General features: G+C 37.2%; 1 protein-coding gene across 32 annotated transcripts in view; it reads right to left on the bottom strand.

Annotated features, from left to right (window-relative positions):
* Positions 1-22,430, bottom strand: part of RAP1GDS1 (Rap1 GTPase-GDP dissociation stimulator 1) — a 173,575-nt gene that overhangs the window by 6,545 nt on the left and 144,600 nt on the right. For 21 of the 32 annotated variants that reach the window (XM_074040181.1, XM_074040183.1, XM_074040191.1 and 18 more), the window contains 7 exons: positions 19,625-19,768; positions 19,020-19,151; positions 17,742-17,876; positions 16,389-16,514; positions 15,160-15,299; positions 2,775-2,901; positions 62-190 (listed from right to left, as the gene is read on the bottom strand). In XM_074040181.1, coding sequence (XP_073896282.1) covers positions 62-190; positions 2,775-2,901; positions 15,160-15,299; positions 16,389-16,514; positions 17,742-17,876; positions 19,020-19,151; positions 19,625-19,768 — 933 coding nt within the window. The remainder of the gene's footprint in view (positions 1-61; positions 191-2,774; positions 2,902-15,159; positions 15,300-16,388; positions 16,515-17,741; positions 17,877-19,019; positions 19,152-19,624; positions 19,769-22,430) is intronic. The other 11 variants (XM_074040194.1, XM_065545257.2, XM_005555493.5 and 8 more) reach the window with 1 other exon arrangement.

Raw genomic sequence — 22,430 nt, 5'->3', positions numbered from 1 at the left:
ATGTTTAATATTTAATGTGAACCATATGTTTATGGACATCAGATGACAGAAGAATACTTACCAGATCCCATAAGAGCACATATCAGGACCATGGAATTATATTTGATTTCAGGAGCACTTCTCTCATCTGCTAGCAGTCTATGTAAAATCTGTACAAGTTTAGCACTTTCTAGATCTTTCTCAGCAGTGCCTACAAAATAAAACAAAGTATAAGTTATATCTACTGTGTATGAACCCAGTACCCTCAGGATAAACGCTGCTTCCTTTTCCAGAAATTGACCATATGAAACCTTCCAAATGGAACTGATAAATAATAATGACCCAGAAAAATAATATTAAATTCAGACCACGTGAAAAGAATAAACAGAACTAGATTTCAGTAGACATTTCAGGTGTTTGAGCTTAATATTTAATACTAACACATTTCTTTTAATATGAGACAATTAAACTTTTTATTATGGAAAATGTTAAACACATGCAAAATCAGAAAAGATGGTATAATAATATACATTATGCACTTATCACCTTAAAGAATTATGGCCAATCTGTCTCATTCACCTACTTTCAACCATCTCAAATTATTTTGGAGCAAATCCTATAAATCACATAATTTCCTCCACAAGTAAAAGATAAGGACTCAATGCAATGTCAATCAAAATCCTAGCAAGATTTTCTATAGAAAATAGACAAGCGTACACTAAAACTTATATGGAAAGCCACAGGCCCTAAAATAGCTAAAACAATCTTGATAAAGAAGAATAAAGTGTGAGAAATTCCTCTATCCAGTATTAAGGCTTACTCTATAGCTACAGTAATCAAGATAGCATATTATTGGTGGCAACATAGACACTTATGTCAAAGGCACTGAATAGAAGACCCAGAAACAGACTCACACATATACACTCAACTGACTTTTGATAATGGTACAAAATCAGTTCAGTGGAGGAAAGAAAGCTTTTTAACAAAAGGTGCTAGTACAATTAGACATCCATGGGACAAAGAAAATGAACCCTAACCTAAACCTCATACCTTACACTGATATTAACTCAAAATGGATTACAGACTTAAATGTAAAATATAGAACTATAAACTTTTAGAATATATAAAGAACTCTCAAAACTCAATAGTCAAAACAAAACAAAAAAACAAAACAGGGTAAAAGACAAAAATCGGCATTTCACCAAAGAATATACAGTTGACCCTTGAACAACATAGGTTTGAACTGTGTGGGTTCACTTATACCTGGATTTTCTTCTCTTCTGCCATCCCTGAGAGAGCAAGACTAAGCCCCTTCTTCTGTTCTTCCCCTTCCTCAGCCTACTCAATGTGAAGACAAGGATCAAGACCTTCTTGATAATCCACTTCTATTTAATAAATAGTAAATATATTTTCTCTTCCCTATGATTTTCTTAACATTTTTTTTCTCTAGATTTATTATAAGAATATAGTATATAATATACAAAATATGTGTTCACTGACTGTTAGTGGTAAGGCTTCCAGTCAACAATAGACCATTCAAGGAGAAGGATATCCTATACACCTTGACTTGATCATTACACACTCTATGCACATAAAAAAATACACGAGTGTTTCCTCTTCCTGGAACTGGGGTTGGAGGGTCCATTCGCCCCAGTGTGAGAATTATGGATATAAGTCATCAGTGGGAATTAAGAGGCTATCAGTTAACAGTATTTATCCAAATGGCTTTGAATTGGATAGGACATCCCTACTAAGTGTAAAGTCCTCTTTGTGTACAGCAGCCTTAGGCTTTAACCACAGGCCATGTGACTCTATTATACCATCCCTGGCTGACTGTCTTGGGTTGGCTCCTAAGCCATCTAGTTGATGCTATTCATAAACTAGATGCCTATGAATTAGCTTCTCATGATGAATTCTGCCCATTAGAAATGCTATGTTAGGGCCGGGCATGGTGGATCACGCCTGTAATCCCAGTACTCTGGGAGGCTGAAGTGGGTGAATTACCTCAGGTCAGGAGTTTAAGACCAGCCTGGCCAACATGGTGAAACCCCGTCTCTACAAAACATACAAAATTTAGCCAGGCGCAGTGGTGCATGCCTGTAATCCCAGCTACTCGGGAGGCTGAGGCACGAGAATTGCTTGAACCCAGACACGGAGCTGAGATTGCGTCACTGCACTCCAGCCTGGGTGACAAAGCAAGACTGTCTCAAAAAACAAACAAACAAACAAAAAATGCTATGTTAAACTGAAACTAATGAAATTATTTAGCCTCTGCTTTGGGGGAGTTCTGAATGCAAAACACACAGAAGTGTAACACAGAAGATAAGACATTAGAGTAAGGCAATGCTACCAAGCAACAGAAGTCACGGTGATGAAGAAGGAGAACAGCAAGAAAGAACCGGTAGTAGAGAGAATGAGCAGAGATGGAAGAGAAAGCCTGGGTCACGGGGAGAGTAGCAGACTCTTCATATGCTGTCGTATTCTAAATATTGTTTGGTTTCTCTGTGAAGCCTGCTGAAAATGTTTTCTCTATTCTCTAAGCGGCTGTAACTTGAGACATTATTTAAAAGTTAAACTTACCTTAACGCATTGCCCTAAAAATGTTACCAAAAACACAGCCAAAGGGGACAGCTGTTAACAACCTGTACGGAATGATTTCCATAGATTCAGAGAACGGTACAGACACTAGTAAAATGCTTCCAGTCAAGGTTCTGTCTGACTTCAACTCCACTTCTATGCTTCCTTTCATCCAAGATAAAAATAGAAGAAAATAAGTTTGTCACTGGGGTACTTACCCAATTCTAAAGCTGCTATTAATGCCAAAGCAACAAGGGCTTCATTCTGCATTATTACATGTTCACTAGTTGCCATGGTAACTAAATGCTTGATGCCACCACTCTGCACAATGGTTTTAATTACATCCTACAATAAATAAATATCAGAGAATTATAAACGTTAATTTTAAACATTAGGAACATGCATTAAAATCAGTCAACTCATTGTTGAGTGGTTTTGTGACAGTGTCCTGTATGAATCATTTGATTTAATCATAGTTTTTTCTCCACAGAAGGAAAAAGCTTTTAGCTTTAAATACATTCATCAAAAGATGACAACTTAAATTGCCTAAGTAGAAAAGACCACTGCCGTTCATATTAAAAAAACAGAAGGCTTAGAAGCTACCAAAGCCAAAGAAGTAAAAGTGCCATCGCCTCAAATGTTGACCTACCTTGGGATCGACAAACAAGAATAAAACTTGGAATTTAAAAAAGTTCTCGGCTGGGCATGGTGGCTCAGGACGTAATCCCAGTGCTTTGGAAGGCCAAAACAGGAGGATCACTTGAGACCAGCCTGGCAACACAGTGAGACCCCATCTCTACAAAAAATTAAAAAATTAGCCAGGCATGGTGGTACACATTTGCAGTCCCAGCTACTCAGGGCGTTGAGGTGGGAGACTGCTGGAGCCAGGGAGCTCAAGGCTACAGTGAACTATGATCACGCCACTGCACTCCAGCCTGGGTGAGAGTAAGACCTGCCTCTTAAAAAAAAAAAAAAAAAAAAAAAAAAAAAGTTACTTTTAAATTTTCATGATAGTGCCAGGTAGTTGTTCTGCAGATGTTCCAGGGTAAAGTACTTTTTACCCCTTGATTTAATCTTACAAATATGAAAACTGAATTACATGCAAAAGGACTGAGCAGAACTTAAAATTCTCCATCTGCCTTCATTTCTCATGGTGCTTAGAGCTCTGTCTTCTCTCCATGGCAGAGGAGACATCAAGCTCTGGATTCAATAAATACCACTGACTGAGCACATTATTGAACCTCTCTTATCTCAGTAATATCTCCATGTCACTGGAATGATGTAAGTATATATCTCATAGGTTTTTGTTATTACAAAGTTATTACACAAAAGACATATAAGACCATCTGGCAAAAGTTAGATGGAAAAAAACAATGTCCACCTTTATTTCCAGTACCCATTTTGGTCTTCATTCCACTGAGGGTTCCATTGTTTTAGAACTCTTGAACTAAATCTGATTTAGTGGGAGGTCTCAATAATAGAAATATTTTAAAAATAATTTTCTCTATTTTCACATTTTTAATAATTTGAAGGTCTGGATATTTTAAAAAAGCAGCCTCTGAGTCAGCTTCAAAATTAATTGCATTTTTCAAATTTTTCAAATTTGCTAAAATATTTTTAGCAAATATTTTTCAAATTTGCTAAAATATTTTTAAAGGGTTTCCTTTATGCTTCCATTTCATAAAAAATTTTTGAGGAAACTATTTTTAGATAGTATCTTTGCTTTGAGCTCAAACTTGTTTAGTGATCAAACATGCTAAATCAATAGAGTCCAAGAACTAAGTTTTTATGGTAGCTGTGTTCTGGCATCTAATACACTTTTTCCCATCCATCTGTTTTAGAAAGCTTTTTCTAACCTCCCCAATTTACTGTTTACTCAGCAACAGTTTATGTGAAACAGATACAGAATTCTTAGTAAAAAATTTTATAAAAATCACAACAGAGCTTGAGAAAAGAATACCACAAGAGATGAACAGATACATATGCAATCATTTAGGGAAGATGCTTGAACTGTCATTTTGTCCTCTACGTTTCTAATCACACTTAAAAGACCAGTGTAGCAGAAGGAAGAGCAGGGAATGAACTAAGGAAATGTGTACATCAGAAATGAACAGTGCCCTCTCTTTGGCCAGGCATAGCTTCTTTTCATCTCACTTTTCCAGAACAGACACCTGAGTATCTCCTTTTAAAAATACCTGCACTCCGGAGATCACACACTGGGCCTGTCATGGGGTGGGGGGAGGGGAGAGGAATAGCATTAGGAGAAATACCTAATGTAAATGACGAGTTAATGGGTGCAGCAAACCAACATGGCACATGTATACATATGTAACAAACCTGCATGTTGTACACATGTACCCTAGAACTTAAAAAAATTTCCTGCCCTCTCATCAACTACTTCAACAAATGTTTATTGAATAGTTACTCTATGGAATCACTTTGCCTTACAGAATATGGGATAAAAAACAGAAAAAACATTGTATTTGTCATATGTGACAGAATAATACTGATGGCAACCCTTTATAGAGCAAAAACTTCAAACTGGACACTGTACTGAGTAGCTTATAGATATTAGTACATTTTAATCCTGCAGAAAATCCCATTAGCTAGATATCATCTCCTGTTCATATAGATGAAGGAACTGAGGCTCAGATTAAGTCATCTGCCCAAGTTCAGACCATAAGTGGTAAAGCCAACGCTCAAGCCCAGGTAGGATGGCTGATTACTGGGTCTTTGTTCTTAAAAATTCTGGAGATGCTTTGTGCAGTTTGAAACAGTATTTTATTTCATAGTTCTATTCTTATAGAAAGCTAAATTTTAGTATAATATAAAACTAAGGCAAATTATTCATGCTAACAGTTTCATCTATTTAGCATTTGGTCAATTTGCCCTTGATTAGTGAAATCAACCCAGCTTAAGACTGTTGAAAACTGTGTCATATTGATCACAACGGAATATTTTCAGATAGGCTTTGATTTGACGTAATTTATAAGATTGCAGGTTGGCATAGCCACTAAGTTGGTGAGCCACTTAACAAAAATTTTCTTTTTCAAGATTGTATCATCAAAGCCTTTTCAATATGGGATTTAAATAAATGTTTGTTGGATGAATGAGCAAATGACTAAATACATTGGTTTAAACAAGTTTTTAGCCTGGTAACGGATAAAGAATTCTCTACTCTTAAAGGGTAAAGAAAAGTGCTGGCTTTGATAGCAGGGAGTTTTTATATTCCTGGTATAAAGGCAACCTATATTCCTCTTTACATTTTTGATGTCTATAACTGGAAGATTCAGGTAGTTGGTCAGCAGTCCTAGACTAGGGCATTCTTTCAAAGAAAGGTGTGACTTTAAGAGCATCAGCACAGGAATACACTGCAAAGGGCTGAGATGACTAAGCGGCATGAAACCTTGTGAGTCAGTGCAAACTTTTGAAGGGTTGAACTCTAAGACGGAATTCAGCGTGGGGCATGATCTTCAAAGTTTAAGAACAACACAAGGAGAGAGCTGTGATTCACATAGCTGGCTAAGGATCTATAGGAATGTAATACATTTGAACCTGGTGTTTAATTATTTTAAAAACTTATTCCAGAACAGCATTTTCCAAAGTATGTCCAGTGTAATAATAGATGCCACCTGCAAAAAGGATCCATGGTCAAACAGTTTGGGAATCAGTGGATTCAAATAAAATTAAAAAGGTTTCTTTAGTATTAATGTGTGCTGTGAATCTCAAAGGCAAAGAAAAAATAATTTACTATTTCCATAACTAATCTACCTATGCAACTCTTTCTTTGTGGAAGATTTCTTGGGATTATAATTTGATGAAACAAACTTGAACTGCTGCTCAAAAGTAGTCATGTCTACTTTAATGTTGGTTAAGTTTGAAAATAACAGCTCAGACCTGGAACTCACGCAATTAATATACTTTATAGTTCTGATTATTAAAGTGTGAGAATCAAGGCTCCTCTGCTGCTTAGCAGCAGTATACTCTCAATTGTAGGAAAGATATATAAAGGTATTGAATTGTAATCCTAAAGTTGTAATATGTAACTATAAAGTTACAATCCTATATAATTTCAAGTTGTTTTCTGCTACACACACCCCCACCCACCTTTTCCTAAACGGGTACCATGCCATAGCTCTCATCATTCAAAGAACCTGCATGGTGATGGGCATTTGAACTCTGCTTTTGGGGATGGGCGAGAAGTAGGAGGTTAGATAAGGGAAAGGCGGATCTATGATAAAATTCACAGAAGAGCCTCAAAATCTTCAAATTTATTAAATATTATAGCATTTAAATAGTTCTGGCTCCTAAATTCAGATGTTTGTAAGAAGCTGGGATGCATCTTCCTCTGGACATATTTTTGTGTCCATGAATGGTTTGGTTACATAATTCTGTTAGTTGATACTGAAGATACTAGATTAATTAAGGTTTCCATTAGCCTTACTACTACATGTAACAGGAATTTATCTGAGCATTCCAAATTCAGGTGCCAGGATCATGTCTGTAAATCAGTTAATACAATTATGGTTTGCCAAAACTCTAAACCAAGCGTGTCTTACCTGTGGCCCAGGATGGTTTTGAATGTGGCCCAATACAAATTCGTAGTTTTCTTAAAACATTATGAAATTTTTCTGTGAGTTTTTAAAAAAATTAATTTCCACAGGCTATTGGGGAACAGGTGGTGTTTGGTTACATAAGTAAGTTCTTTAGTGGTGATTTGTGAGATTTTGGTGGACCCATCACCCAAGCAGTATACACTGCACCATATTTGTAGTCTTTTATCCCTCAGCCCCTTCCTATCCTTTCCCCTGAGTCTCCAAAGTCCATTGTCATTCTTATGTCTTTGCATCCTCATAGCTTAGCTCCCACTTATAAGTGAGAACATATGATGTTTGGTTTTCCACTCCTGAGTTACATAATTGTCTCCAATCTCATCCAGGTTGCTGCGAATGCCATTAATTCATTCCTTTTTATGGCTGAGTAGCATTCCATCATATATATATACACATACACACACCATAGTTTCTTTTTTTTCTTTCTTTTTTTTTTTTTTTTGAGACGAGTCTCGCACTGTCACCCAGGCTGGAGTGCAGTGGAGCGGTCTCGGCTCACTGCAAGCTCTGCCTCTCGGGTTCACGCCATTCTCCTGCCTCAGCCTCCCGAGTAGCTGGGACTACAAGTGCCTGCCACCATGCCTGGCTAATTTTTTGTATTTTTAGTAGAGACGAGGTTTCACCATGTTAGCCAGGATAGTCTTGATCTCCTGACTTTGTGATCTGCCTGCCTCGGCCTCCCAAAGTGTTGGGATTACAGGCGTGAGCCACCATACCAGGCCCCATAGTTTCTTTATCCACTCGTTGATTGATGGGCATTGGGTTGGTCCCACATTTTTGCAATTGTGAATTGTGCTGCTATAAACACGTGCGCAAGTATCTTTTTCGTATAATGACTTCTTTTCCACTGGGTAGATACCCAATAGTGGGATTGCTGGATTAAATGGTAAATCTACTTTTAGTTCTTCAAGGAATCGCCACACTGTTTTCCATAGTGGTTGTATTAGTTTACATTTCCACCAGCAGTGTAGAAGTGTTCCCTATTCACTGCATCCATGCCAACATCTATTATTTTTTGATTTGATTATGCACATTCTTGCAGGGGTAAGGTGGTATGGCATTGTGGTTTTGATTTGCGTTTCCCTGATCATTAGTGATGCTGAGCATTTTGTCATACGTTGGCCATTTGTATATCTTCATTTGAGAATTGTCTATTCATGTGCTTAGCCTACTTTCTGATGGGATTGTTAGTTTTTTTCTTGCTAATTTGAGTTAACTGTAGCTTCTGGATATTAGTCCTTTGTCAGATGTATAGATTGTGAAGATTTTCTTCTACTCTGTGGGTTGTCTGTTTACTCTGCTGACTGTTCCTTTTGCCATGCAAAAGCTCTTTAGCTTAAGTTCCAGCTATTTACCTTTGTTTTCATTGCATCTGCTTTGGGTTCTTGGTCATGAAATCCTTGCCTAAGCAAATGTCTAGAAGGATTTTTTTCCAATATTATCTTCTACAATTTTTAGTTTCAGGTCTTAGATTTAAGTCCTTGATCCATCTCGAGTTGATTTTTTTTGTGTAAGTGAGAAATGAGGCAACAGTTTTATTCTTGTATGCCAATAATTGCAGCACCATTTGTTCAATACGGTGTCCTTTCGCCACTTTGTTTTTGTTTGCTTTGTCAAAGATCAGTTGGCTGTAAGTATTTGGGTTTATTACTTGGTTCTCTATTCTGTTCAACTGGCCTATGTGCCTATTTTTATACCACTACCATGCTGTTTTGGTGACTGTGGCCTTATAGTATAGTTTGAAATCAGGTAATGTGATGCCTCCAGATTCGTTCTTTTTGTTTAGTCTTGCCTTGGCTATGCAGGCTCTGTTTTGGTTCCATATGAATTTTACAATTGTTTTTTCTAGTTCTGTGAAGAATGATGGTAGTATTTTAACGGGAACTGAATTTGCAGATTGCTTTTGGCTGTATGGTCGTTTTTACAGTATTGATTCTACCCATCGGTGAGCACTGGATGTGTTTTCGTTAGTTGGTGTGATCTATGATTTTCTTCAGCAGTGTTTTGTAGCTTTCCTTGTAAAACTACATCTCCGTGGTTAGGAATATTCCTAAGTATTTTTATTTTATTTTATTTTATTTTTTGCAGCTATTGTAAAAGAGTTGAGTTCTTGATTTGGTTCTCAGCTTAGTTGCTCTTGGTATATAGGAGAGCTAATTTGTGTACATTAGTTTTGTATCTGGAAACTTTGCTGAATTCTTTTATCAGTTCTAGGAGCTTTATGGAGGACTCTTAAGGGTTTTCTAGGTATACAATCATATCATTAGCAAATAGCAACAGTTTAACTTCCTCTTTACTGATTTGGATGACCTTTCTTTCTTTCTCTTGTCTGATTGCTCTGGCTGGGACTTCCAGTACTGTTGAATAGAAGTGGTGAGAGTGGGCATCCTTATCTTGTTTCAGTTCTCAGAGGGAATGCTTTCAACTTTTTCCCATTCAGTATTATGTTGGCTGTGAGTTTGTCATAGATGGCTTTTATTATATTGAGGTATGTCCCTGGTATGCTAATTTTGCTAAGATTTTTAATTATAAAGAGATGCTGGACTTTGTGGAATGCTTTTTCTGCGTCTATTGAGATGATCGTGTGATTTTTGTTTTTAATTCTGTTTATGTGGGATATCACATTTATTGACTTGGGTATGCTAAACCATCCCGGCATCCCTGGTATGAAACCCATTTGATCATGGTGAGTTATCTTTTTTATATGTTGTTGGATTTGGTTAGCTAGTAATTTTGTTAAGGATTTTTGTATATAAGTTCAGCAGGGATATTGGTCTGTAGTTTTCTTTTTTTTTTATGTCCTTTCCTGGTTTTGGTATTAGGGTGATACTAATCACAGAATGATTTGGGGAGGATTCCTTCTTCTTGTTTTGGAATAGTGTCAATAGGATTGGTACCAATTATTCTTTGAATGTCTGGTAGAATTCAGCTGTGAATCTGTCTGGTCCTGGACATTTTTGTTGGTAATTTTAAAATTACCATTTCAATCTTGTTGCTTGTTATTGGTCTGTTCAGGGTATCTAATTCTTCCTGATTTAAGCTAGCAAGGTTGTATTTCTCCAGGAATTTATCCATCTCCTCTGGGTTTTCTAGTTTTTGCATGTAAAGGTGTTCATAGTAGCTGTGAATGACCTTTTGTATTTCTGTGGTGTCAGTTGTAATATCTCCCATTTCTTTTCTAATTGAGTTTATTTGAATTTTCTTTCTTCTTTTCTTGGTTATGGTCTATCAATCTTATTCATCTTCTCAAAGAAGCAGCTTTTTGTTTCATGTATCTTTTGCATTGTCTTTTTTTGTTTCAATTTCATTTAGTTCTGCTCTGATCTTGGTTATTTCCTTTCTTCTGCTGGGTTTGGGTTTGGTTTGTTCTTGTTTCTCTAGTTTCTTGAGGTGTGACCTTAGATTGTATCTTAGTGACCTTTCAGACTTCTTCAATTCAGGCTATAAACATTCCTGTTAGCAACACCTTTGCTGTATCCCCAAGGTATTGATAGGTTGTATCATTTATTGTTGTTCAGTTCGAAGAATTTTTAAATTCCCATCTTGATTTCATTGTTGACCCAATGATCATTCAGGAGCAGGTTATTTAATTTCCATGTATTTGCATGGTTTTGAAGGCTCCTTTTGGAGTTGATTTCCAGTTTTATTCCACTGTGGTTTGAGAGAGTACTTGCCATAATTTCAATTTTCTTAAATTTATTGTGGCTTGTTTTGTGGAGTATTACATGGCGTATCTTAGAGAAAAGTTCCATTTGCTAATGAATAGAATGTATATTTTGCAGTTTTGGGTAGAATGTTCTGTAAATATCTGTTAAGTCCATTTGTTCTAGGGTATAGTTTAAATTCATTGTTTCTTTGTTGACTTTTTCTCTTGATAACTTGTTTAATGCTGTCAGTGGAGTATTGAGGTCCCCCACTGTTGTGTTGCTGTCTGTCTCATTTCTTAGGTCTATTGGCAATTGTTTTATAAATTTGGGAGCTCCAGTGTTTGGTGCATATATATTTAGGATTGTGGTATTTTCCTGTTGGACAAGGCCTTTTATCATTATATAATGTCCCTCGTCTTTTGGAACTGCTGTTGCTTTAAAGTTTGTTTTGCCTGATACAAGAATAGCTATTCCTGTTTACTTTTGGTGTCCATTTACATGGAATGTCTTTTTCCACCCCTCTACCTTAAGTGAGTCCTTACGTGTTGGGTAAGTCTCTTAAAGGCAGCAGATAGTTGGTTAGTAAATTCTTATCTATTCTGCAATTCCGTATCTTTTAGTGGAGCATTTAGGCCATTTACATTCAATGTTAGTATTGAGATGTGAGGTCCTATTCCATTCATCATGCTATCTGTTGCCTGTACACCCCCCAATTTTTTAAATTGTATTTTTGTTTTGTAGGTCCTGTGAGATTTATGCTTTAAAGAGGTTCTGTTTTGATGTGTTTCCAGGATTTAAGATTTAGGGCTCCTTTTAGCAGTTCTTGTCGTGCTGGCTTAGTAGTGGTGAATTCTCTCAGCATTTGTTTGTCTGAAAAACACTGTATCTTTCCTTCATTTATGAAGCTTAGTTTCACTGGATACAAAATTCTTGGCTGATAATTGTTTTCTCTAAGGAGACTAAAGATAGGGACCCAATAATTTCTAGCATGTAGCGGTTCTGCTGAGCAATCTGCTGTTAAGTTGATAGGTTTTCCTTTATAGGTTACCTTGTGCTTTTGCCTCACAGCTCTGAAGATTCTTTCCTTTGTCTTAACTTGAGATAACCTGATGACAATATGCCTAGGCAATGATCTTTTTGCAATGAATTTCCCAGGTGTTCTTTGAGCTTCTCGTACTTGGATGTCTAGGTCTCTAGCAAGACCAGGGAAGTTTTCCTTGATTATACCCCCAAGTATGTTTTCCAAGTTTTTTTTTTTTGAGACAGAGTCTTGGGAGTCTTGCTCTGTCACCCAGGCTGGAGCGCAGTGGTGCGATTTTGGCTCACTGCAACCTCCGCTTCCCAGGTTCAACCAATTCTCCTGCTTCAGCCTCCCTAGTAGCTGGGATTACAGGTGCGTGCCACCATGCCTGGCTAATTTTTGTATTTTTAGTAGAGATGGGGTTTCACCATGTTGGCCAGGCTGGTCTGGAACTCCTGACCACAATGATCCGCCTACGTTGGCCTCCCAAAGTGCTGGGATTAGAGGCGTGAGCCAACGCACCCAGCCTGTTTTCTAAACTTTTAGATTTCTCTTCTTCTTCAAATGCCAACGGTATTTAAGATTTTTTTTGCGGGGTGTGTGTGTGTGTGTGTGTGTGTGTGTGTGTGTGTGTGTGTGTGTGTGTTTTTAAGCTCATCAGCTATTGTTAGTGTTAATGCATTTTGTGTGGCCCAAGACAGTTCTTTTTCCAATATGGCCCAGGGAAATCCAAATGATTATACACCCCTGCAAACCAATGGTGGAGATTCTCTTGGAGTAGAGCAAAAAGATTAAGGGTAATGACTCCAAAGAGCATGGGTGAGTGGGCAAGTTTAGGGAGTGTTAGCTGCACCTCTTCCTATCATGTTTTATTTTGTTGAATGGCATAATCCAATCTGGTGGTTAACCCCAAACTTGGAATTAGCTCTAAAACTACCTCCTCCTTTAATTCTACTTTGAATCTGTCAATTCTACCACCCATATCTTTCTCAATTCTGTCTCTTCTTTTCCATCCTCACTGCTTCTAGTTGAATAACCCATATGAAATTTGTTTCCAAAATGGCTGAGTATCAGCAATTTCAAGTTGCTTAACTCAAAACCTTAATTCAGTCCTTTATCAACTCTCATATATATTTTTGCAATAACTGTTCTTTCTACCCCCTTTAAACCCTAGAGACATCTTTCTAAAGAAAACTAAATGGCTGGGTGTGGTGGCTCACACCTGTAATCCCAGCACTTTGGAAGGCTGAGGTGGGCGGATCACCTCAGGTCAGGAGTTCAAGACCAGCCTGACCAAAATGGAGAAACTCTGTCTCTACTAAAAATACAAAATTAGCCGAGCATGGTGGTGTATGCCTGTGATCCCAGCTACTCAGGAGGCTGAGGCAGGAGGACTGCTTGAATCCGGGAGGAGGAGGTTGCAGTGAGTGGAGATTGTGCCATTGCACTCCAGCCCGAGCAACAAGAGTGAAACTCTGTCTCAACCCCGAAAAAACAAAAACCCAAATAATGGCAACTTGCTGCTTAAAATCCTTTAAGTGCTCCAGAATTCTCTACAGAATCAAGTCCATACACCTTAACTTGGCATATAATTCACTTAATTCCCAGTTTTCAACCTCTCTGGCCACCGTCTCTCTCCACGCTCTATGTTCTAGCAATGCTGCTTTATTTGCAGTTTCCTTCTAAAATTATGCTGTTTTACATCTCTGTACTTTTTGTACATCCTGTCGTCTTTGCCTGAAAAGGCCCTTTCCTTCATTCTCTTTCCCTTTCCTCCTGAGAGATTCCTAGTTAGCCCCTAAAATAGCACTCCTTCTATGACACCATCCCAGACCACTCAGACAGTGTGTTAGTCTTTCTTTCCTCTGTTACATCCGAATAGCATATGTAGCTTTAATGCTGTACTTAAGCTAGCTGTTTTTATGTCTGTCCCCTCAATAGATAGTTAATTCCTTTATAGAAACACTATTTTGTAGTATTTACACTGCAAGAACTCAAATATTAACTGTTAAATGAACAAATGGGCATGAGAGAACAGTTATGATGGAGAAGGGGTGAAAGGGGTACCAACGAAGCCATTTTGCTATTCTCTCTTGATAACTTTCGCTTTGCCAACATACTACTTGGTCCTGTGTCAGGGAAAATGTATAAGATTTTAGGGTGGTCTGGGTGAGACAGGTAATAGGAAGGTCCTAGTTAACAGCTGCTTTTCCCCAGGGAAAGTTCTCAAGATTTAGCATCTGATGGAGAAGAACACTCCTGAGGCTAACCAGCTGGGATGGCTATTATGGTGAAGTGAATTATTTATATGAAAGAGATTTATACAAGTCAAGAACAGTTTTAGTTTTACGCTTTTTCTCTTGGCATCTTCTTATCTGTTCTAAAAATAAATGAAAACAGCTGGTGGGTTTGAGTTCTAAACTTTCTCCTCATATATAATCACTACTGAAGTTGTACAAGAGAAATGACTGAAAGGGTCACCTTAGAAAACAGTATTAAAGGCTGGGCATGATGGCTCATGCCTGTAATCCCAGCACTTTGGGAAGCCGAGGCAGGCGGATCATGAGGTCAGGAGTTCGAGGCCAGCCTGGCCAACATGGTAAAACCCCATCTCTACTAAAAATACAAAAATTAGCTGAGGGTGGTGGCGCCTGCCTGTAATCCCTGCTACTCTGGAGGCTGAGGCAGGAGAATTGCTTGAACCTGGGAGGTAGAGGTTGCAGTGAGCCGAGGTTGTACCACTGCACTCTAGCCTGGGCGACAGAGCAAGACTCAGTCTCAAAAAAAAAGAAAGAAAAGAAAAAAACAGTATTTAAAAAATTTAAAAATCATATAATCTAGATACTAAATCAGCTGCTGAACTGCTGGCCTGGGTACTCACTATTGTGATCTTTGAAACAGCTCATCTGTTCATTTATTGGTTATCTACCATGTGCCAGAAAGCTGCACAGTCACAAGAATGGATTTTTTTCTAACTCTGTGAGCTCTGGACATCATATACTATCTAGATATCATTTAATTTCTAAATTCTAAATATCAGTAGCCTGCATGGTCAATGCCTGGCACAAAGAAATGTTTGACACTAATGCTGGTAATGGTGGTGGTAAAAGTAATAACAACAATAGCAGCAGCAACAGCAACCCCCATTTACTGAGTGTTTCCTATATCCCATGTACCAGCTAAGCACATTATACACATGATCTCACTGAATCTTCACAATACTTTCAGGTAAATATTATCCCAGTTGTTAGGACCTACAATTCTGGGTTTCTGAAAAAGACGCTCTGAAGTTTTCTAGTGAACAGTTTCCTCTGGAACTTACTTTTGATTTACTGTGTCGTATAAGGGCAGACAGCAGTCTGTTTGACTCCCCCATCACACCAGCATGATCTTTGGCTTCACACCATTCCACCAAACGCTCCACTAACTTAACATTCTTTCCCAGTTGTTCAGCAGCTTCTGCTATAGGAAAGAAGGCAAACCAAGGAATGAATCACTAACAGACAATCAGCTGAAGTAATTCGTAAAGATTTAAGAGTGTGAAGGAGAAATACATCTAAAAAAACACAGCACAACAATTTCATTAAAGCTAGAACTGCAAATATTCCTTATGTGACGGGCTATTTGCCTTTTTCTGTAACATTGTGAAATTTTATAGAAAATACAAAAACAAATGATTTCATACTCTTTTGGTTAAGCCTGCTAGTCTGTTAGTGCTCTGGCAGACTATAATGCAGGGTTCTTAGAAGGACTCTATGCAATCAATACAGAAAAGGGTTTAGGGTTTAGAATTTAGAAATAATAAACATAATTCATTCCTAGGAGTGGTTCTGACTGCTGTTTCTGCAAATAGAAAAATGCTCTCCCTGCCACAAGACAAATTTTTAAGATTTTTGACTGTCACAATAATGAAATTTGATTTCAAAGCCAAGGTGAAAATGGGTATAGAATGCCAAAACACAACGCCCTCCCCCGAAATTGATAATAAAGCAAACTAAAACCAGGATTATAAGAATTAATAAGGAGAGATATGGTATAATTTCTACTTAAAGTCAATAATAGGCTGGGCGTGGTGGCTCACACCTGTAATCCCAGCACTTTGGGAGGCTGAAGTGCGAGGATCGCTTGAGGCCAGGAGTTCAAGAGTAGCCTGGGCAACAAGCCCCATCTCTAGTGAAATTCCAAAAACAATTAGCCAGGAGATGTGGAGCATGCCTGTAATCCTAGCCACTCAGGAGGCTGAGGCAGGAAAATTGCTTGAACCCAGGAGGTGGAAGTTGCGGTGAGCTGAAGTCACACCACTGCACTCCAGCCTGGGTGACAGAACAAGACTCTGTCTCAAAAATAAATAAATAATAGTTATAAATAAATAGTCAATTATAACAAGCACAAAAATTAACAAATGGAGTTCCAAAACTAATTTTTTAATCTTTTATTTGCTATTTTTTATGATTACATAATCCTGAAAGCGAGAAACAAGTCTTTTTTCAACTAGAAGCACATTAAGACTATCATACCAAAAATGCAAGTTGGGGAAAACATTTCTTTTACCTTGTGCATCTATTAACATTCTTAATGTTCCCAGAAGTTTGAACTGAACAGGGGGCATTTCAGATTTAAGAAATTTTAAAACTGCCTCTGTGACCCCAGCTGATAACATCTTTGCTTTATTTATAACTGTAGAAAAAGAGAGACTCTGGTTAAAATGGTATTAGCATTCCTGTTGATAAACATTCAATTCAATACAGGTTTATTGAGTGTCTTTAAGATCCATGTTATATTTTTCCATTTAGAAACAATTCTGTCACTTTTTTGTCAATTTTAAGAATGGAATTCAGTTGTTTATGTGTGTGTCTGTATCCTATTTGTGTATAAGCGGGTAACAGACAATATCATAATTTTTATGACAATATCATGGCTTTTTAAACCCAATCCGAAACATTTACTTACACAGTTACCCTCTTACAACAATAAAGCACAATTCCGTTTTTGATCCAACTGTGTTAATATAAATGTTATAGACATTAATAAATGTTACTATCCTATATAAACCAATTCAAATGGATTAGATCATCATGTAATTGTACTATTTCATCTAACCAAAAATTTATTTTTAGAAAGTAGAATAAAAGAATAGTTTTAACTATTTTTTGTTGTATTTTCCATAATAATGTGATTTCATGACTTCCAAAGGCACATTAAGGCTATTTTAAAATATTGTACGTCTGCTTATGGAAAAACACCACCAACAACTGAAAGTCATTCTTGAGGGGATTCTGTTAATTGATGTCATTATTCTACCTCAACTAAAGATACTTAAGGCCTGGTGCAGTAGCTCTCACCTGTAATCCCGGCACTTTGGGAGGCCAAGGTGGGCGGACTGCTTGAGCCCAGGAGTTCAAGACCAGTCTAAGCAACATAGTGAGATCCTGTTTCTACAAAAAATAAAAAATCAGCTGGGCATGGTGGCACATGCCTGCAGTCCCTGTTACTCAGGAGGCTGAGATGGGAGGATAACTTGAGCCCAGAAGGTAGAGGCTGTGGTGAGCCAGGATTGCATCACTGCACTCTAGCCTGACTGACAGAGTGAGACCCCCATCTCAAAAAAACAAAAACAAAAAACCGCAAAAAAGCTTAACTATACAACATGATGAAAATCTAAGAATTCACAAAAGGTAACAGGATATCTGAATGAAGGCAGAGATTATTCTTGTACAGTCTCACAAAACTTATTTAACATATGATCTCCATTTATTAGCATGAAAAAATGTAAACAATGTGAAGACTATTTTTTCCTTTTAATTTTCTTCATCAGAGCAGGTTCACAAATCACATACAGTAAATAGCTTCCCCAAATGATGGATTTTATTTTTTACATAGCTGCCTTCTATTCTTAAGTCTTACCTGGAATGGCCAGGTTTCTGAGGGCACTTAGTGCTGCATGCTGTACTGTTACATTTCCATCTTCTACATGTCTGTCCAGTAAATCCATAAGTTTTTCTACAATCCCATTGTCTACCATATGAATACAATTTCCATCTGAAAAAAAACCCACACATCTTTTTCTTCCTCTTTAAAATATCTATAAATATCTTATAATACTGATGTCTGGCTATTATCTACATTAGGGAAAATGGAGGTATACAATAAAATGAATTCCAAATCTTTCTCCCATCAGATTTATAGGTTTTTCTGTTCACTGAGTGAGAAGTATTATCAAAATTCTTAAACTAGATAAAATTTTAAAAATCAGAAAAATTACCAGAAAAATCTTCAGTTTAGAGCCAGATAATATATCAGAAGTAGAAACACATGGTTAGAATGTCCAATATTTTTCATTTATTGTGATGCTTGTGTTCTCCCAATGTTATAGTGATAGTACTCTACCTTTTGCTATCATGGCTGATACCTAAATGATTTTTCAAACATTTACAAAGCAGAGAGAATATTATAATGAACCACTATTTACCCCATATCTAGTTTCAATAATTATCCATATTATGGCACTCTTACCTCCATTATTAGGGAGTCACTCCCAAAAAGGAGGAGTAAAAATAGAGTAAGTCAGCCATTATAATATATACCAACAGTTCGTATTGGAAGATGATTAAACTAAAAAGAAAAATAAACTGTATTTCCTAGACATAGTATATTTCATGAGGAACATAAGAATGAGTTTCTAGACTGTATTTGAGTTTTTTAGTAGTGCCAGATTTCATAACATAGAAGTCTGGTGCCCCCTAAAATACTATTAAACTAAATTAAACATTCTACACAAAGCCAAGGGATTATTCATACTTAAGTTTTATGGGCATAAAAGTATAAGTTGAGGCACAATAATCCTAGAATGAATACTCAATAATTAGATCCAAAATAAAATCACTAGGCAAAAGAAAGCATATGTATACTAGAATGGGATTCAAACTTACTAAGCTCTGAAGTGCCAAGTATTCAAAAGAAGCACTTCATGATCTTTAAACTATTAGAATTTAGTTGAATTGCATAAAATATGTAATTTGTTAGGAATGTCACTATAAGTATTTCAGATTTCTGAAAAGTTAGCAGCATTATACACATATTACAGAACTTCTAAACTGTTCCAGTTTTAGTATATGTGACGGCAAAGCAAAAATAAACAAATACAGAGTATTTGACTAACAAAGGAGGAACTAATATGCTTACCATTTCTGGCAAAGTTTGCAATTGCCAATGCTCCAGCAAGCTGTAGCTGGTGGTTATTTGATGGAATCCAAGAAAGTACCCTTTGAAATACACTGCCTTTTCCTCCTTCAAATAACTTCTGCATGGATTCATCTGGAGGTAAATGAAACAAATAGTTAAGCAAGAGAAAACTAAGAGTAACAAATTCATATTCTTAGGTGAATATCCAACTGGGAAACTCATACTTCACAAACTATTACATTCATAATGGGAAAAGTAATGATTCTTTTTATAATAAATTTTTAATAGATACTAGACAATAGAGTTTAGCATTTTTCTAGTCCAAGTCCTAGGGAGCCATCTAGCTTTTCTTTAGTCCCTTGGTGCCAAAGCTATCTCTTCTATGGGACAGCTCTTCAAACGTTGGAAGATGGTGAAGACACTTCTTTTTCGGGTTCGTTACGTCTGGTTCTATCAATGACATGTTTAAGACATCAAAATCATCACCTCAACAGCAGGTGAGATAGGAATATGAGAAAATGCCTAGGGTAGTATTTACAGAAGAGACAATAAATTTAAAAAAATCTGAAAACAACATTCTTTGGCTGGCATAAATTACAGCTCACCTCCAAGAAGTAATAAAACCATGAGATCTGAACCAGTTTTGAGCTCAGTAATATCATCTTCTTTGTCACTATCCACTTTTTGCTGAACAATCTCTAGTAGACACTCTACCAGGCCTGCTTCAACCAGCTGTAGTTTAATAGCATCTAAAGAACAATGTGAACAAAATAATCAAACTTTGAGATAAAATAGGAGCTCTGGTATAAGAAATCCATTATAAAGAATTATAAGAAACTAAGAAAATGCATGATTTAGATAATACATTTTTGAAACTCAAATCTTCAAAGTAAACTATCTTGACAGTTCAGTTTAAACATACAAAAAACTTTATTTCATGTTTCCATTTGAAATTGTCACATTTTTCACAATGTCTTGCAGCATCTAAACAAATTGATACTCAGCTCTGAAGGCAACTAGTGTCACTCCACTATTACTCTAGATACTATGCTCATGTTTAAAGGGCAAGCCATAAAATACTACAAAATAGGGCTGTGCATGGTGGCTCACGCTTGTAATCCTAGTGCCTTGGGAGGCTAAGGTGGGAAGATTGCTTGAGGCCAGGAGTTCAAGGTTAGAGTAAGCTATGACTGTACCACTGCACTCCAGTCTGGACAACAGAGTAAGACCCTGTCTATAAAAATAAATAAATAAATAAAGTCATGTTTTTAAAAAGGGCTTCAGGTTTTCTTTGATTTAAAGCTTTTGGGCGATGGATACATGGTGGTTTACTAAATGCTATTTCTGAATACGTTTCAAAATGTTCATAATAAAAGTTAAAAGAAAATAACTTTGAACCTTTCTGATGGCTAAACATAGCATAAGGTATTTTAGAGACAGAATTTACATCCCAATTATATTTTTAAAACTGATCTTCACAGGAAACTCCACCCCCACATCAAAACTTTTTATTATACTTCTAATATCTTTAAGTATTCTTTCATTATAACACTTATTTCATTGAAGAGCTTATATTTGCATCCATATCTGTCTCCAACTATCTCCTAAGCAGATATATGTTGCGAGAAGTCAGGGACCCTGAACAGAGGACTGGCTGGAGCTGTGGCAGAAAAACATAAATTGTGAGGAGTTCATGGACATTTATCAGTTCCCAAATAATACTCTTATAATTTCTTATTCCTGTTTTTACTTTAATCTCTTAATCCTGTTATCTTCATAAGCTGAGAATGTACATCACCTCAGGACCACTATTGTACAAATCAATTGTAGAACATGTGTGTTTGAACAAGATGAAATCTGATTGTAAAACATGGGTGTTTGAACAATATGAAATCAGTGCACCTTGAAAACGAACAGAATGACAGCGATTTTGGGGATCAAGGGAAGACAACCAAAGGTCTGACTGCCTGCGGGGTCGGGCAGAATAGAGCCATATTTTTCTTCTTGCAGAGCGCCTATAAATGGATGTGCAAGTAGGAGAGATATCGCTGAATTCTTTTTCCAGCAAGGAATATTCATAATTAATATCCTGGGGAAGGAACTGCATTCCTGGGAGGAGGTCTATAAACGGCCGCTCTGGGAGTGTCTGTCTTATGTGGTTGAGATAAGGACTGAAATATGCCCTGGTCTCCTGCAGTACCCTCAGTCTTATTAGGGTGGGGAAAAGATCCCGCCCTGGTAAATCTGAGGTCAGACCAGTTCTTGCTCTGGAACCCTGTTTTCTGTTGTTTAAGATGTTTATCAAGACAATACGTGCACAGCTGAACATAGACCCTCATCAGTAATTCTAATTTTGCCCTTTGCCTTGTGATCTTTACTGCCCTTTAATCTTTGTGACCTACTCCCTGTATACCCCTTCCCCTTTTGAAATCCCTAATAAAAACTTGCTGGTTTTGTGGCTCAGGAGACATCACAGACCTACCAATATGGGATGTGGAGGCCCAGCTGTAAAATTCCTCTGTTTGTACTCTTTCTCTTTATTTCTCAGATGGGCCAACACTTAGGGAAAACAGAAAGAACCTACATTGAAACATTGGGGGCTGGTTCCCCAGATAGATACACCTTACTCATCTTTGTATTTTAACCTAAACTGGCCTATCTAAATGCTTTGAGTGTACTTGATACGCCTTAAGATAAATGCTAATCAACTGACATGAAAAATACATTTGCAACACAAATTTTTTGTTTAAGAGACAGCATCTTGCTCTGTTGCCCGGGCTGCAGTGCAGTGGTGTGATCATAGCTCATTGCATCCTTGAATTCCTGGGCTCAAGCAATACTCCTATCTCAGCTTCCTGAGTAGCTGGGACTAAAAGTGCATGCCACCATGCCTGGCTAATTTTTAAACTTTTTTGTAGAGAAAGGGTCTCGCTATGTTGCCTAGGCTGGGCTTGAACTCCTGGCCTCAAGCAGTCTTCCTGCCTTGGTCTCTCAAAGTGCTAGGATTACAGGCATGAGCCACTACCTGGCCAGAAACTTTTAAATTTAAATTTTATTTTTTTAGTTAGATTTTATTTTAGTCATTGGTTTCCCTAAGCTGTATATGCATCCATATATGGCAATGGCAGCTTCACCTTATCATTTAGGAAAAATAAAGACTTGTAAAAATAAATAGTTAAGACTTTCAGGCAATTTTAATGTGTTAAAATTTGGCGTTTTTGAATCACTAGGATCGCTGATCTTCTTTTGAATATTATCTCAGAATACACAGAGTATTCAACCTGGAATATTTCTTTAAAAGGTATACTTGCACTGTGCCATGCTAAAAGTAGGGCGTTTCCTTGGTTACAGAATGCTAGGGCTAGAGATGTGTGGCGACTAGAATTAAAAACTATGATGAAAAAACCTTAA

This window comes from Macaca fascicularis, chromosome 5 (genome assembly GCF_037993035.2).
Source record: "Macaca fascicularis isolate 582-1 chromosome 5, T2T-MFA8v1.1".
Classification (NCBI taxonomy): domain Eukaryota; kingdom Metazoa; phylum Chordata; class Mammalia; order Primates; family Cercopithecidae; genus Macaca; species Macaca fascicularis.
Note: the sequence above shows the minus strand (reverse complement) of the source record. Positions and strands in the feature narration are given on the sequence as shown.